The 17,693-nt window shown below is 34.8% G+C and overlaps 2 protein-coding genes across 2 annotated transcripts; both read left to right on the top strand.

Annotated features, from left to right (window-relative positions):
- The first annotated feature begins 1,158 nt into the window (after nt 1-1,158).
- LOC131662519 (uncharacterized) lies at nt 1,159-3,955 on the top strand. The gene is made up of 4 exons (XM_058932331.1): nt 1,159-1,391; nt 1,631-1,764; nt 2,397-2,501; nt 3,166-3,955. The coding sequence occupies exons 1-4, from the start codon at nt 1,314-1,316 to the stop codon at nt 3,605-3,607; spliced, it is 759 nt and encodes a 252-aa protein (XP_058788314.1). The 5' UTR covers nt 1,159-1,313; the 3' UTR covers nt 3,608-3,955.
- An 810-nt stretch (nt 3,956-4,765) lies between these two features.
- LOC131662518 (uncharacterized) lies at nt 4,766-6,596 on the top strand. The gene has a single exon (XM_058932330.1). The coding sequence runs from the start codon at nt 4,963-4,965 to the stop codon at nt 6,313-6,315; it is 1,353 nt and encodes a 450-aa protein (XP_058788313.1). The 5' UTR covers nt 4,766-4,962; the 3' UTR covers nt 6,316-6,596.
- The last annotated feature ends 11,097 nt before the right edge of the window (nt 6,597-17,693 follow it).

Genomic DNA, 17,693 nt, shown 5'->3' with positions numbered 1-17,693 from the left:
ATTACTTGTCCTCGAGCTACTCTTAACAGGTTGGAGGAACGCTCAAACCATCCATTCTAGCAATAACAATCAATCTCTAAGGCCTCTGGAAGTCAAATGGAGCAAACTGTCGGCTAGTCATCTCAAATGCAACATCGACACGTCCTTTGCTTATAACAAGGTAGATATAGGATCTTGCATTCGAAATGATGAAAGTCAGTTTATTGCGGCTCAGACTGAGTGGTTCTCTCCTATTACAGTTGTATGTGTAGGAGAAGTTCTATGCCTGCTGACATCCATTAAATGAGTTCATGAGCTTGGGTTTGACTCAATGAACTTTAAGCTGGATGCTAAAAGCATTGTGGATAATCTGATTAATCAGCAACCAAATAATTCCGATTTAGGTGCTATCACTCTTGAATGTAAACGCTTATTAGCTACTTTCTTTAAGAACTCACATGTTAAAGTCGTTAAGAGATAAGCTAATGAGGTTGTTAATGCATTGACACATATGACTCTATCTCATTAATTTTCACAATTTAATCAATATACCTACATATATTCATAACATTATCAGTAATGAAAAAATATAAGTCCTTTTCTATAGAAAAACTAATTTAAATTATAAATTAGAAATGTAACCAATATAAAAAAAATTATGTTAATATTTTTTAAATCATAATTATTATTAATATTTAAATAGAATATAGAGAAATACTTGCATGGATAGGAACCTAAATCCATATTTTTAGGAACAATCAATAAAAAGTGAGAAAATTGAAAATTATTTAAAATTTAATTTGTTTTTAATTGTCATCATGAGGATGGTTGGTTTAATGGAGGAGAGAGACAATTTTATTTTAATTTTTTAATTAATAAAAAAATGTGATTAGTTGTGTGTAAGTCTATATGTTATAGTTGTATCTATATTCAAGGAATATATGTGCAAAGTTAATTAATTATAAACTTTTAATTGAAAATTTATCATATATTTTGTGGTTTTGAAAAGATTTTTTTTTTTAAATGAACTAAAATCAACCACATAAAAAATGACATTTTTTTTGAGGAGCGACAAAAACTAATGCAATTCCAAAATAAAATAAATAATAAAAAATGTGGAGCTAAATAATAAATGATATTAAAAATCCAAAATTAAAATATAAAGGCTGGGTCTCAGTTTGAATAAATTGACTGTGTTTAACCTTCTTCCATTTTCCATTTGCGGCATCTCCGAATAATTCTTTCGCATCTTTTCTATATTTCCTTTTTCTTCATTTTTTTCTCAGCTTATTTTAAGGTTTTGCACCACCGCTTCAATTTTCACCAATCTTACTATGTCATCTTCACTCGGCAAGATCCAAGACCTACACCTTCTCCCCAAAGATCTTCACAATCTCTCAATCAAAGATCTGGTAATTGTTACGAAGGTTTATTCTTCTTTATGTTAGGTGTCTTTTTAGCGATTGGTAGGTGATTTTGGTTCTTTCATGTTCAATTGCGTTTTCAATTTCATATCCAAGTTTCAAATTGTGCATTCTTGAGCGAATTCTTTTGACCTACAATTACCTGAATTTTTAATGTTTTTTTTCTAGGGTTAGCTTTTTTTTCTTCTTCTGATGCACTTGTGTTTGATTCTATTTATTATTTTCAGGGTGAAAAGGTGAGCGATGAAGAAGAGAATCACCCAGTTGGATTTGGAAAGCATGGCGGAATATGTGCTATCTGTTTGGAGGTGATAGTGCTACAAGAAACTGCTCTTGTAAAAGGTTGCGAGCATGCTTACTGGTAAAAATAACCTATCTTATCTTGCTGTTACTTTTGGAATCAAGTTTATGTAAATCTTGTTTTCTGTGTTAATATGTATCGGTTCTTGGTTCAGTTATTATACATATTAAGCATTCAAGATTCCCACATGATTGATTGAAAGATACTAATGACCAATGTAATCATGCATACAAATTAAGCATTTCTGAAGTTCAACTTTTATTCAGAAGAATGAGATGACCTTTGTTGAACTCATCATGACTATTTGGTCATGGAGGGTCTGTTCTAATGTTATGATCAAGTCATTTAAGAGTTTAAGTTCTTAGATCAAGATATATAGTTTTACAATACGTATAGCTCATGATTTTGTTGATTACTGACTAGTCTATGATGAATTTATATGGTTGTGATAAAGGCATGAAAAAGTTAGTTATGACTACATAAAGCTGACCTGGTTTTTGTATTGGTTCTTTTCATTAATCAAAATTAAATGTGTAACTGTGGTTAGCTTTTTAAATCTTATATGTTATAATAGATACTCTAGCCATGCAATTACCTCATTTGATTTCCCTTCAGGTCATCCGTAGATAAGTGATGTTTTTCATGGCGTGATGTGTAATTGTTTTTAATGGTAATGGTTTGTTTTTGTGTAGTGTAACATGCATCCTTCATTGGGCCACATACAGTAAGAAAGTTACATGCCCTCAGTGCAAACATCCATTTGAGTTCCTTGCTGTTCATCGCACTCTTGATGGAAGGTAATAGTACTTTTCCTTTTTGTTTTTATACTTGATTTAGTTGATGTAATTGCTAGTTGAGATGTTAATCAAAGGAACTCGTGCTACCATCTTTGTTCCATTAAATTTCCAGCTTTATTAGTCATCTTGTTAATATTTTTGAATTTGTGGAAAGGTCGTTGCCGTGTCTATAGAATGAAAGCAGCCTTTCATTATTGGAGATACATGGTGGATTGGATATAAATTGTATATTTTTAATGAATATAAAGATGAATTTTTTAATGCCCGGTTTGAATTCCTTTATCACCAATTCAATTCTTTAAAATTTTTAAATTGGTTTTGGACTCCATAAAGCATTCTTCCTGAATAATTAGATAATTGCAATCTTGTTTTAGATGTTCACGGTTATATTTTTGTCAAAATTCTGAGCTCCTTCAATTACTAAATAAAATACTACCATCTCATCTGGAACATGAACTTTTTAATTATGAGGAAGTAGGTCAAACAAATAGAATTGTCAAAGTACTCAATTTCTCGTGCCTATTATACAACTTTATAGGTTAAATGTTGCATTATTTTCCTTTTTGACATCTCAATTTCTCTTTGACAATAATCTCAATGCATGCTTAGTTCAGAGAAGTGGCTGAAATTGTATGCTAACTGCATGACCTTTTATGCTTGGCAGTATTCAGGATTACATGTTCGATGAAAGTGTTTGCCTCCTACTTCGGGCCAAGTGGTTCAAGCCATTAGCTGTTGAAGAGCGTCCAGTTGTTGAAGAAGATATCTATGAGATAGAAGACTATTATTATCAGTATGAAGAAGCTGACGATGATCTAGATGATGATGAGGCTTACTATGGTGCTTCAGCAAATGTCCGGCTTGGCAACCGTAGATGGGGAGACAACGGTTTTGTAAGGGCTGGGCGTCAAGAAGCTCGGCCGGTCCATCGACCAAGCTTCCAGGACTCAGGAGCAAGTTCATCGCGCGAGCCAAAGAAGAAAGAGCAAGAGTCTCCAAAAGTTATGACAGGAAGACGTGCAAAGAGGGCACAGAAAAGGGAAGCTGCTAATAAGGCAGCTGAAGTGAAGCACCAGAAGCATTTGGATAGGTTGGGTAGGAACTAGGAAGTGATTCTAATTTAATTGTTTCAACTGAAGCCTCCTTCCCTGAAGATATATTTTTTTCTTTTTTCTTCATTTGCATATTTTTTGTACAGTGTTTCTGTGATCTGAAGCATCTGATAGATCACGGGGGAAGCTGTTTTTTAGAATAATGGCTTGGTTGATGCAATCCTTAACTCACTGTATCATTGAGCAATTTAGGTTTCCAATAAGTAGTCAATACATCTCTTAGTTGTACATAATTTCCCTGGGATGATGATCTTGTACCTTCTTGATGCTGATATCTTGTATTTTTTTTTCAAAATTAAGCATTGAAATAAAGAGAACTCCTACTGTGGGGATATCAAAGAAGTTGTGCCAAATATTAGATTTAAGAATTGCTATAACCTTTTACTCTAATGGTTTTAACTCTCTAACAAAGATGTAATGAATCAAAATGGTTTTTTTTTTTTTGACATCACATTTATAAGGAAAATGTCCTGTATGACTTTTAACTTGAATATCCATTCTTCGTTATTCATACTTAATATGATAATAAAGAAAATCAAAGTGAAAAAACAACAAATATTGTTTCTACGTTTCTATCATGGAAAGTAGGCTAATGTTTTCAAAGTGGGTCCTCCAATACCCATTGTAAGTGGAGCAAGTGAGTAATTGAAAGGAAAAGCTACATTTTCAACCAAAGCAAAGAAAAGAAGACCTCTCTAAATTACTACCCACCAAGAGAAAGTGTTCCTAGCATTAATCAAGGAATATAAAAAATCTAAATATTTCTCCGACACAAAAACTAACATGGCAAAATACAAAATCTAAGATGCCTATTTTATCTGCATTTTTTTTTTTTAATGAATCAAGAAGATTTGTATCCTTTGATATGTCCCTGCACTTTTCCGTAGAATCAATTAAGAAGGTTTGTATCCTCTAATGTGTTTATTCCGTTTTTTTAAAGCTTTTGTAGACACAATGTTAACATGTATTTTTGTAATTTTTAAGTTAAAAATGTGTAATGCACGCTGACCCTATACAATGCTCATCTTTCTCCATATACTTTTTTTCTTTCTAGATTTTAACAAAACAAATTTAAATAGGACGAATATGTACGTGTGCCACCTTAATCAATAGGGTGTATATACACAAAAGACATTTGTATATCAAAATGTCACATAAATAAAAAAAAATTGGCATACAACTAACCAATTACGTCATCATAATTTCCCCTTTTGATTTTCATGCTTCATCCTTCATTTTTCCACCTACTTCACCACCACAAGTTCCTTAACCATCACTCCATTTACATCATTCAAACAGAATTCATTCATTCATCTCACCAAAACATCTTCCAGCACAAGGTTTAGAAAATGAATTCATTCAATCAGAATCATCCAAGTAGCAGCTTCAGGTACAATCCAAACTCAAACAAGATGAACAATTTAGATGATGATGATGATGTTGAATTTTCAGGTTTTCTTGATATATATGTTCATCATGCTAAGAATATTCATAACATATGCATATATGATAATCAAGACGTGTATGCTAAATTCTCTCTTACTTATAACCCTGATGAAACCCTCTCCACAAGAATCATCAATAGAGGTGGAAAAAATCCAATTTTTAATCAAAATTTGAGGGTAAAGATTATTCAAGTGGATGCTGTTTTAAAATGTGAGATTTGGATGTTTAGTAGGTCAAGAAATCACTTAGAAGATCAACTTTTAGGGTTTGCTTTGGTACCAATTTCACAAGTTTTTGGTAGAGGAAAAGTGACTCAAGATTATAGTCTTTCTTCCACTGATCTTTTTCATTCTCCTGCTGGAACTGTTCAATTAACACTTTCATTAGATACATCTTTTGAAATCAATTCTAGTTCGAGTTCAATACCACAATCGGCTACTAAATCTTCATCGATATCTTCTGAAGTTGTTTTGCTTGATCCAGTTGAGTATTCTAGAATTGAATTTCCTGATATCAATGTGGTGAATGAGAATCAGAAAATGGTTTATGAGTACTTCAATTCGGAATCTTACGGGCCTAATTTAGTAGGATCATTGCCATTTCTTCACCTTGGTGGTTCTCCTCAAGTTGTTGTTGATTGTGAAATGACAATGAATTCGTCAGGCGAGAATCACGAATCCATTATTTCTCCAAATGAGAGCAATCACAATTCTAGGTTTCCTAGCTCGACTACTACAAGCTTAAGCGATGATAGAAACTCGAACGATTCTGTTGAGAAAAAGAGTAACTTGAGGAACGACTCGTCGAATTCTTTCAACGTGTTAGTCTCCGTTGAAGATAATCAGAATTCTGTTGCTTGTCCAGATACTCCAACTTCGAAGAAAGAAAGTGAAACCGGAAATGAAAACGAGAAAAAGTTCTCAAGCAAGGAAATGGAGACTAGTAATGGTAGAAATCTAGAAGCTGCTAAATTCGGTCAAGTTTATTCTGTTCCGTCTCGAAACATCGATATGGAGGCTGAGCAATCATCTATGCAGCAACAAATAGTTGATATGTATATGAAAAGTATGCAACAATTCACCGAGTCTTTGGCGAAAATGAAACTACCAATGGACCTTGATCACAAACCTAACAATGAAGATCAAGGTGATGTGATTCAAAACCACAACAACAACAACAACAACAAATTAGAAGCTGCTGATAAGAAGAAAAGTGACGGATCGCGTGTGTTTTATGGTAGTCGAGCGTTCTTCTAGTTATCTCTTTATGAAGCAGCAACATAACAATACTTTTATCATGAAAGTTCAGAGTTCGGTTTAATGTGAGTTCAGGTACTATAGTTTCTTTGGTGATATTTATAACAGCTTTTAATTAATCATATTTTGTTTGACCAATTTTCTACAGTACTACAACATTGTATTGTATCCAGAAAATAGACCTTGATGACTATTTAATGTTTATATGATTCTATGTAGTGTGATCATGGGAGTGCTATTGTAAGTTTCTTGTGCCATTGAAATCAATGAGCATTTTGAGATGTTTTTATGTTCTATATGTACTAAAATTCAGAAACTTAATTGATTGCTACTAAGTAATGATAGCAATAGTTAATCATTTTATGGTGAAGTAAATTGCAAGAAATGAAGTATTAGATTTCAAATTGATGCTTTATTTTGAAATGATTGGTAAACCTTGTTAGAGAAAACCTTACAATCTTCCGGATGGGCTAAATTTTATTATTGAAGTATCAAATTAAAAGGTTCATGTGTCTTGGAGTATCATATTTACACAAATTCTAAACTTGTGTGGTGGCTTTGTTTTGGGACAAAGAAGGGTCCCATATCAAGTCATGAATCAATGATGGAAAATTGAGAAATCAGAGCCGGGATATTGTAAATCTGGTGAGTGGTAGGGTAAGTTTTGCACCAATTTTGTCACCACAATTTTGTAATGGATTCTAAAAGGAGTGAAACAAATGTACTTAGTGATAAGAGGAAAATGAAACCAAAGATTAGGAATCCAAAGAACTAAGTAAATTATAGACAAAATTGTTGTAATTACCGCATTTATATTTTACTTTGACACTGTACATAAATCCGGAATAATAAAAATAAAAATGGGTTAAGATTATCTCTCGAATTACTCTCGGGTTTTTCGCCCATCCCAAATAAAATTTGGGAATAAATGTATAATTTTATATTTTTATTTTTTATTTTTTAATATAGAAATCAAAGTATACTGTCACTCTAAAACTTTTATACTGTTTGAAAATAAACACTAAAGATATTTTCTATCAAATGTTTTTTTTAATGCGACGATTTTTCACAACCCCTGTTGAAACACCGTATAAAATTTTATTTGTATACATCATTTTCAATACAAAAATCTTATAAATATAAAATGAATTTACATACCGTAGAAAAAGTGTGTTTATTTGTTCTCTAAATATATCCAGCTTATAGAGTAATGAATGCGCCAGTGTTGAGATTCATGTATTCAGAGGCCGACATTCGGGGGTGTTGAGATTCATGTATTCAAAGGCGTCGACAGTAGTAGAGAATATCTATTTGAATTCTATAAATGAAATATATATTTTTCTAATATTTATTTCGTATTTTTTATTATTTAAATAATTCAACTATATTTTTTTAATTTATATAATTATTTAATTAAATAAAACAATTAAATTCTTGCAGCGTCAGCGCTGCTTAACCTGAGAGGAGGAAACATATGCAGTCTAAGATCAATGTTATCGCTTGCTCTAATTTTGGCCATGAAATCAAAACCTTGATTTTCTTCTCCGAGAGTATAGACAACTTTGAACAGTAAGAAGCATACACTTTTTGAATGCTAGAACTTGAATTATTTGATTGGTAAAAATGGAAGGGTTGAATATGGAGAATGATGGAGAGATACTCGGGGATGAGAAGATATATTTTTATTAATATTGATGAGGATGCTCTCAATACATTTATACAACTATTATACGTGGATTGAGATACAAGTTACATAATCAAATAATTGAAACAATAAAATTCTCGAATATGTAACCAGTTAAACAAAACTTATAACTGGTTACAGCTGCTAAAAATAGAAAAATAATAAATGGTGGTAACCGGTTACTGCGAATGCAACCAGTTACACCAACTCTAGAATCACTTTTCTTCAGCTTATTTGATTTATTTTGACGTCTGTAACCGGATACACACCCGTGTTAACCGGTTACAACACTTGAATTATAAAAAAAAAAGTTCTTAACACACCACATTAATTCAAGTGCTCCAACTATTCATAATTCAAGTGCTACAAGTCTTCCATGCCCATGTTTTTGTTCAACCTTTTGAACACTTCAATTGTGACTCTCTTGTTGAAGAAATCAGCCACTTGGTCTTCACTTCTACAATATTCCAATCTTAACCTTCCTTTACTAACAAGTTCTCTCAAGTAGTGAAATTTCATCTCAATATGCTTGCTCCTTCCATGTGCAATTGGGTTCTTAGCAAGATTAATAGTAGAAATGTTATCAATCCTGAGCGTTACATCGTCACCCTCATTGCTGCCTAGCTCATTCAATATATTCATAAACCACACGGCTTGGCACACACACAACGAAGTGGAAATATACTCGGCCTCACATGACGAGAGTGTCACTACCAATTCCTTTTTTGAACACCATGAGATTGGTATTCCACTAAACATAAAGATGTATCCAGTTGTAGACTTTTGATCATATTTATCTCTGCACCAATTAGAATCGGTAAAACACGGTAAATTGTATTTTATGCGGGAAAGAGAACTCTACAATCAATATAACCTTTGACGTATCTTAAAATTCTCTTGACTGCTACCAAGTGAGACACATTATGTCTCTCCATGAATCTACTTACAATACTGACATTAAATGCAAAATTCGGCCGCGTATTGCACAAGTAACGTACGGATCCAATCAACATCTTATATTGAGTTGGATTAACATCCTGCTTATCCTTATTCTTAGACAATTGTAACCTTAGTTTAGCGGGAGTAATGTCAGCATTACAATGCTCCATTTCAAATTTCTTCAATATCTTAAGAGCATACCTTTTTGGTGCATGAGCAGTCCCTTTTTGGACATGTGAAACTCAATGGCAAGGAAGTATGTCATAAGACCAAGGTCGATCATCTCAAATTCTTTCATAATATCACTCTTGAACTTAGAAATACACCTTCTGTCGCTGCCAGTGATCAACATATCGTATATGTATAGATAAAGGATGATCATCCATTCACTTGTATCCGTATTCACATACACAACATGTTCGGATACAAACTTCTTGAAGCCAATCTCTTTCAATCGAACAAGTGTTAGCGGAACAGGTGAGTCAGAAGTTGGATGCTATTTACGAAGAAGAACCCCTGGGGTTCGAAAAAGATCATGTGGCGTCAAGTGCTAAGATGCTGGCTCGAGATCCTCTTTAAGAAATAGATCTTGGAGATGGAGGCTCGAAGAGAATTACATACATCAGCACTAAACTAGAGCCAAGGGTGAAAGCAAAAGTCATTGGGTTGCTAAAGGAGAATAAATATTGCTTCGCCTGGGATTATGACGAAATGCCTGGTTTAAAAAGAGATCTGGTCGAATTGAAGATGCCTATCAAGGATGGCAAGAAGCCCATCAAGCAGACTCCTAGAAGGTTCGCCCCAAAAATTCTCTCAAAAATCAAAACGGAAGTCGAAAGGCTTCTTCGATAAAAATTCATCAGGACCACAAGGTATGTGGAATGGATTACAAATATACTTCCTGTTATTAAAAAGAATGGTTCTTTAATGGTATGTATAGATTCTCGTGACTTAAATGCAGCAACCCCTAAAGACGAATATCTAATGCCCGTGGCAGAAATGCTAGTTGATTCACCCGCAGGGTTCGAGTATCTTAGCATGTTAGATGGATACTCTGGCTATAACCAGATTTTCATTGCTGAAGAAGATGTGCCTAAAACATCTTTTTCGATGCCCTGGGGCAATAGGCACCTACGAATGGGTTGTTATGCCTTTTGGCCTAAAAAATGTTGGGGCAACTTACCAGAGAGCAATGAACTCTATATTCCATGATTTTATAAAAACATTTATGCAAGTATACGTAGATGACATTGTGATAAAATATGTATCAGATGAAATTCATCTAAATCATCTTCACCAATCATTCGAAAGAATGCGAAAACATGGCTTGAAGATGAATCCCCTTAAATGTGCTTTCTTTGTGCAGGCTAGAGATTTTTTGGGCTTTGTGGTCCATAAGAAAGGGATAGAGATTAATCAAAACAAAACAAAGACTATCATGGAAACGAAAGCACCATCAACAAAAAAGGAGTTGCAGTCATTATTAGGAAAGATTAACTTCCTGAGAAGATTCATCTCCAATTTGAGTGGTCGGACTCAAGCCTTCTCTCCCCTTCTTCGACTGAAACAAGGGAAGTTTGAGTGGAATGAAGAACATCAAGTAGCTTTCGACAAGATAAAGCAGTATTTGATTCATCCACTCATTCTATCTCCTCCAAATGTGAAGAAACCTATGAGAATGTACATATCAGCCTCTGACACTACCATAGATAGCATGTTAGCACAAGAGGACGAAAATGGCGTCGAAAGAGCCATTTATTATCTAAGTAGAGTTTTGAACGATGCAGAGACTAGATACACTGTTGTAGAAAAACTCTACTTATGTTTGTATTTCTCTTGTGTAAAACTTAAATATTATATAAAACCAGTTGATGTTTGTGTTTCTTCGCATTATGACGTTATTAAACACATGTTGTCAAAGCCAATATTGCACATTCGAATTGGCAAATAGGCTTTAGCCCTTACTGAGTACTCTTTAACCTTTTTTCCTTTAAAAGCAATGAAAGGTCAAATAGTATCAGATTTCATTATGGACCATGCACTGGTCGAAAACCATCATATTTATGTCGAAGTAAAACCATGGAGATTGTTCTTCGATGGTTCCACACATAAAGATGGTAGTGGAGTTAGAATTCTGATAATTTCTCTTGAAGGAATTCCAACAAAACTCAAGTATAGGATCGAGGGCCCTCGATGTTCAAACAATGAAGCAGAATATGAAGCCTTACTTGCAGGACTTGAAGCTTTGTTGGAATTGGGGGCAACCAGAGTCGAAATTAAAGGAGATTCTAAATTAGTAATCAAACAACTGACAAAGGAATATAAGTACATTAAGGAGAACTTGATTATGTACTTTGTTATGGAAAATAGGTTGCTTAAAAAGTTCGAATATATGGATATAAAGTACGTCCCCAGGATAAAGAATCAACAGGCGAATGATTTAGCGCAAATAGCATCAGTATATAAAGTGTCAAAACAAAGGTTGGAAGAATTGGTCGAAGTCAGAGGCAAAGCAATGGCTACCAGATTATCTTCGATAGATTTGGAGACTATACACTTAGGCTTCACCAACCAAGAGGAGTTCGAAATTTTAACAATTGAGAATCTAATAGACACGGATTGGAGGAGTCCAGTTGTTAATTACCTCAGAGATCCTTCGACAGACACAGATTGAAAGACCAAATATAGAGCGTTGTCTTATTTTTTAATTGGGAATGAACTATTCAAGAAGACTACTGAAGGAATTTTGTTAAAATGCTTAGGAGAAAGTGAGGCTTATTTGGCACTATCTAGTGTCCACAATGGCGCTTGTGGAGCCCATCAAGCAGGACATAAAATGAAACAGTTATTATTTCGTTATGAAATGTATTGGCTTACTATGTTAAAAGATTATATAGAATTCGCTAAAGGATGTCAAGAATATCAGATGCATGCAAGTATCCAGCATGTCCCTGCAAGTGAACTTCACTCAATTATAAAGCCATGGCCTTTCAGAGGTTGGGCATTGGACTTAATTGGAAAAATTCAACCTACTTCATCCAAAGGGCAAAGATACATCCTAGTAGGGATTGAATATTTTATAAAGTGGGTAGAAGCTATACCTTTAGTATATGTAGATCAAGAGGTTGTTATTGAATTTATTCAAAAACACATACTCTATAGATTTGGAATCCCAGAAAGCATAACAACAGACCAATGATCAGTCTTTACTGGTCGAAAAATGCAGGAGTTTGCAAAGGAAACAAGTTTCAAATTGTTGACATCTACAGCTTATTATGCTAAAGAAAATGGTCAGGTCGAAGCAGCCAACAAGGTGATAATTGTCCTTATAAAGAAGCATGTGGGGAAAAAACCAAAGAATTGGCATAAAACTCTGGATCAAGCACTTTGGGCTTGTCGAACGTCACCTAGGGAAGCAACTAATACTACACCTTTCTAACTTACATTTGGACATGACACAGTATTGCCAATCGAAATATACTAATAATCAATCAGGATTCAGAGGCAAGAAGAAATTTTTCCAAATCTTTATTGGGAAATAATGACGAACGAATTGGTAAATTTAGACGAAGAAAGCTTGCGTGCTTTAGAGACGTTAAGAAGACAAAAGGAAAGGGTGGCCAGAGCATACAATAAAAAGGTCAAAGGTAAAGTTTTTGTTATCAATGATTTAGTTTGGAAAGTTGTTTTACTTATAGATTGAAAGAATCAGGCTTTAGGTAAATGGTCCCCACATTGGGAAGGGCCTTTTCGAATTTTAAAGGTGTTTTCAAATAATGCTTATGATATAGAAGAATTAGCTGAGGATCGAAGGATCCTAAAAGTAAATGGAAATTATTTGAAGAAGTACAAACCATTCTTACAAGAGATCAAAATAATGGCGAAATAACAGTAAAAAGTAGGGCATATCCAAAATGGTGTACTTTAAATTAAAAAGCGTCAAAATGGCAAAATTTCAACATAATACATCCCAAAATAACAGTCATCCATGAAAATAGTTAAATATAAAGTAAGATAAGCACAAAACGAGTTTGAAGTTAAAAGCCTGAAAGGCGCTAGATGGTCAAACATCAAAGTCAATGGGAAGAGAAGCCTTAAGTTGAGCATATTGTGAAGCAGACATAGCCAGGCCACGCTCAATTACAATGCATTGTCTTTTCAACTCTTCAATTTCGGTCTCTAATTATTGAGCCTTTTCGACATGTTGAATGCCAGTTTTTATTTCTTCATTTAGCTCTTGTTGGTCGAGCTTTTGGATCTCATCCTGACGATCCTTCCCAACTTGTATCTTTTGCTTCAACTCTTCTATCTGCTGTTCCCATGACTTGATGTTTTTCTTGATAGTTGCATATTCCGCTTCATACTTTGAATTTTGAATCTGCATAGTTTCAACTTTGGCGTTCGAGGCACTGGCAGCATCCCACGAAGAAGTTTGAACATTTGTTTTATCAACAATCTATTGAGAAACATATTGCTTTCAAAGTTGATCTGATTGGAGTAGGTCAATTAAAAAGCCCAGTGAAATTAACACTTGAGAGACCTCTTCAGAGACAGTTAATACATCTACTTTCTTCAGCAAATCCTTGAGGCTGAAGCAGATGTTAACATTACTCCTCACAGCGTGAACCAAGTCTAAATCAAAGATTTTCTCTTTTATTTGGCAAATGAGATTTTGGCTAGCTGATTCTGTAGCTTTTTCACCTGAGGCTGTGGCTCTCGAAGAATCCCCACCTTTATCAGACGAACTACTCATTGCACTCATCTTAGCGTTGAGGAAACTTGCAGGGTTTATGGACTTGAGTTTATCCAGTTCAGCTTAAGATGGAATTCAAGGAGTGTTGGTAGAAGCGGTCACAGGTTGACTAATCTTCCCAAAAGGTTGGTTCGATTCGTTCATTGTTTTTGGCTTGCTCGAAGCTTCATCTTTGGTTTTATCTTCCCCAGTAGGATCATCTCCCCCGCTTCCTGTGGACAGTTCACCTCCTTCATCAATATTTGACAGTTGTGGGTTTTCGTTCATTTTGACATCTTGGTCTAAATGTAGGATTTCTGGAGATGAGTCATCTAGAAGGACCACTTCTACATGACCAGTGTTCTGAATATTCTTTAAGGCGTCATCACTTTCAGTATCTGAGTTGACAGAAGGATTAGGTTGAAACACTTGTTCTTGAGTAGGAATTGCAAAAGAGAAATCATTATGTTTATAATGACATCCTTAAAAGGAAATCCTTTTTTAGACGAGGAAAGGAATCGAACAGATACGTACTTGAAGGATTGTCAGACGGGGGATTGTCGATTAAAGGGTTGTCAAACTTAAGATTTGAAGTAGTAGTACCCATGTCATCCTACATAAAACAAATAATATGAATCAGTTCAAATCTGGAATAAGTGGAAAATCTATGAAAATGAGAAGTGCAATTTACCTTGGGGTGAGCATTATCTAGATTAGAATTGTGACTTTCGACAACCGCTGCAGTTCCAATGGTCTTTGGGGGCTGTTCTTCAGATGTTTGCTGATCATTCGAAGCTCTAGACTTTAAAGTCCCAAAAACCTTTTCCTGAACCAAAGTTGTGGGTTTTCGTTCATTTTGACATCTTGGTCTAAATGTATGATTTCTGGAGATGAGTCATCTTGAAGGACCACTTCTACATGACCAGTGTTATGAATATTCTTTAAGGCGTCATCACTTTTAGTATCTGAGTTGACAGAAGGATTAGGTTGAAATACTTGTTCTTGAGTAGGAATTGCAAAAGAGAAATCATTATGTTTATAATGAGATCCTTCAAAGGAAATCCTTTTTTAAATGAGGAAAGGAATCGAACAGATACGTACTTGAAGGATTGTCAGACGGGGGATTGTCGGTTAAAGGGTTGTCAAACTTAAGATTTGAAATAGTAGTACCCATGTCATCCTACATAAAACAAATAACATGAATCAGTTCAAATCTGGAATAAGTGGAAAATCTATGAAAATGAGGAGTGCAATTTACCTTGGGGTGAGCATTATCTAGATTAGAATTGTGACTTTCGACAACCGCTGCAGTTCCAATGGTCTTTGGGGGCTGTTCTTCAGATGTTTGCTGATCATTCGAAGCTCCAGACTTTAAAGTCCCAAAACCCTTTTCCTGAACCAAAGTAGCCGCAACTTTGTGATTCTTCCTGACTATCATTTTGGAATGTGGGGGAGACTGTTCTTCAGGATCACAGTCAAGTGTGATACTTTCTGGAACAATTTTTCGTTTTGGAGTAGGAGGTGGTTTTCGAGTATTTTGAAATAAGGCATGTTAGAGTTTCACAACAAAAAGTTAAGATATATAAATCAAAAGTCAAATGATTACCATAGGTTTTGATTTATTGGTGTTACTGGAATCTTCATTAGATTTCTTGTCCTTCAGAAGAGTGGCAGGCTTTCCCGTAGGGGCCGTCGAATCTTTAATGTTTTGCCTTCGGCTAAGAGCTACAATCAAATAAGAGAAATAAATAAGTCAGTGTAAAGGATTGTAGAAAGATAAAAACAAGAGAGATCGAAAAGATTCTCCAGTTCCACACCTTTAGGTATCGGAGTTAGAACACGAACGTGTTCGAGACCAATATGAAGATGCCCTTTGAAACTATCCAAGGTATGCTTAGTCGGAACCACTCGTTCGGTGCGTTTTTTGGATTCTTCGCAAAGAATCTTTGAAAAATTCCCATAAACGAACCAGTCTGGAAAGGGGGGACTAAAAGCCACACCAAATTCAGCACTGGGCAATCGAGGGAATATTGGAGGGTACATTTTAAAATCCGTTCCATAACGTTGTTCAGGACGAACATATGAGGGCAATTTCAGTTTCTCTAGTTTTTTAGAAAACTTTTCATTTAAAGTGAAAGTTGCCTCACCAATGGTTCGACTAAGATCATTTGACCTATAAGCATTTTCAAAGAACGTTTAGAACGCTTTTATTTGATATGTGTCGAAGTACCTTTCTTGAAACACTCCTGCGTAGAAGCGAAAGCTGCAGTTAGTTCTTTCGACAAGGTGGGAACATCAAAAATTTATTATTGATAGTAGTCAAACCACCATTTATGGAATTCCATAGTAGAATAGAATGAAGGTCTAAACGAGATGGGGGTAAGAGAGGTGACACCAATGTATCTTACAGTCTTCGATTCAAAACATTCTTCAGTCGAATACATTGAATACAAACACAGGTGGATCTTCTTTTCATACAGAGATTTGGGTTTGATTTGAACAAGTCCAAACTGTCTCGAAACAAGATTGGGTTAGTAGCTGAGGAGGCCGTAATAACTCTTCGTAATTCGCAACCTATGGGATAACATTTTAGGAGTTAAAAATGCCTCTCAAATTACTATAGACTCAGCCTGTTGTTCTAGTAAAGGGGCAGGAAATTCTCGAGTAAATCATTCGGGGCCTACTTTCCTTTCAAAAAAGGAGCCATCAAAGGACTAAATCGATAATGTTTTGCAAACATCATCATGTAAGCTCGAAAGGCTTCAGGCAGTTGACCTCCTTCGTCTTGAGGGGTTAAGTAGGCAAGCCTTGTTCCTTCGACTGTTCTGTTCTTGATAGCCTCACCGTTTTCATCAACTAGTCCTTTCTTTGGAAAAACAGTCTCGAAGTGGCATTTAACCACAGTTGCAACAGCCAAAAGGGTCCAGCAAAGAGTAAAGAAGTCCCAGCTTCGTAAGCTCTCAGAAGATCAGCAGATTCACCAAGGCACTCGTAGAGGTACCCAAGTGTTATACCCCAAAATTTGCCCGCATCTTTTTTCAAGAAAAATCCAATCTGAAAATTAAGAGTCTCATATAATCATGGATTTTTATTTCAACAAATATCCTGACATATGAAATACTTAGTTTTTAGAATTTTTCTTATACAGTAATTTGGCTTGCAGTTGAATTTATTCTTACGCAAACGCCAAATACTGTTTATTACTTCACACATGCTATTTATTTATTTACAGATAAATAGTACTGACACAATTGGTACAGAGTTAAAATCTTTTTGCAGGCGCAGAATCAGGAAACTCAGACTGTACTGGTAACAGTATATTAGTTATTTATTATGTCTATGTTTTTAACAAGTCATGTAAATAAACTTTCATTTTTCACATAAAACAAAAACAAAAACAACAAAAAAAAAAAGAAAATTAACTTTGACTGTTGATTTTTCACTCTAACTGCTACGTCAATACCTGAACAGTCAGTTGACAGCCAAACTGCTGGCAGTACAATTCTCAGTGTTTTGTACCATCAATCAAATCAATCTTTTACAATTCAAAATTCCAAGATTTTTGTTCTAGAAGTCTTCTGAATATCACGCGATTAGCAGAGACTCAACACTGCACAAAAATCAGGTACGCTTAACTATCTCCTACACAAACAGTCCCTGACTAGGGTTTTCTTGTTTTTACAGGAGAAACAAGTTTTTGAGACCTCAAATGGATTTCATGCACATCCATATATCTCAAAGTACCATCATACAAATTTTCAAACATCAATTCACTCAGACGCACCGTCAGCAGCTCAAACAGTCAACAGACGACCCGTTTGACCAAAAAGTCAACAGACAGTCAAAAATGAATTTTTTTGTCAAAGTCCATATTTTGTCAAAGGATTCATCATTTGATCATTGGATGATAATAATTCATCAAGGAAAGATCAAAAATCAACAAAACCCTAAGATTCAAAATTAGGGTTTTTGCCTGAAAAGTCAACTCAACTTTGACTGGTCATAACTCTCTCATCCTTCATC

Source organism: Vicia villosa, linkage group LG3 (assembly GCF_029867415.1).
Source record: "Vicia villosa cultivar HV-30 ecotype Madison, WI linkage group LG3, Vvil1.0, whole genome shotgun sequence".
In the NCBI taxonomy this organism is placed as follows: domain Eukaryota; kingdom Viridiplantae; phylum Streptophyta; class Magnoliopsida; order Fabales; family Fabaceae; genus Vicia; species Vicia villosa.
This window is presented reverse-complemented; position numbering and strand designations above follow the sequence as displayed.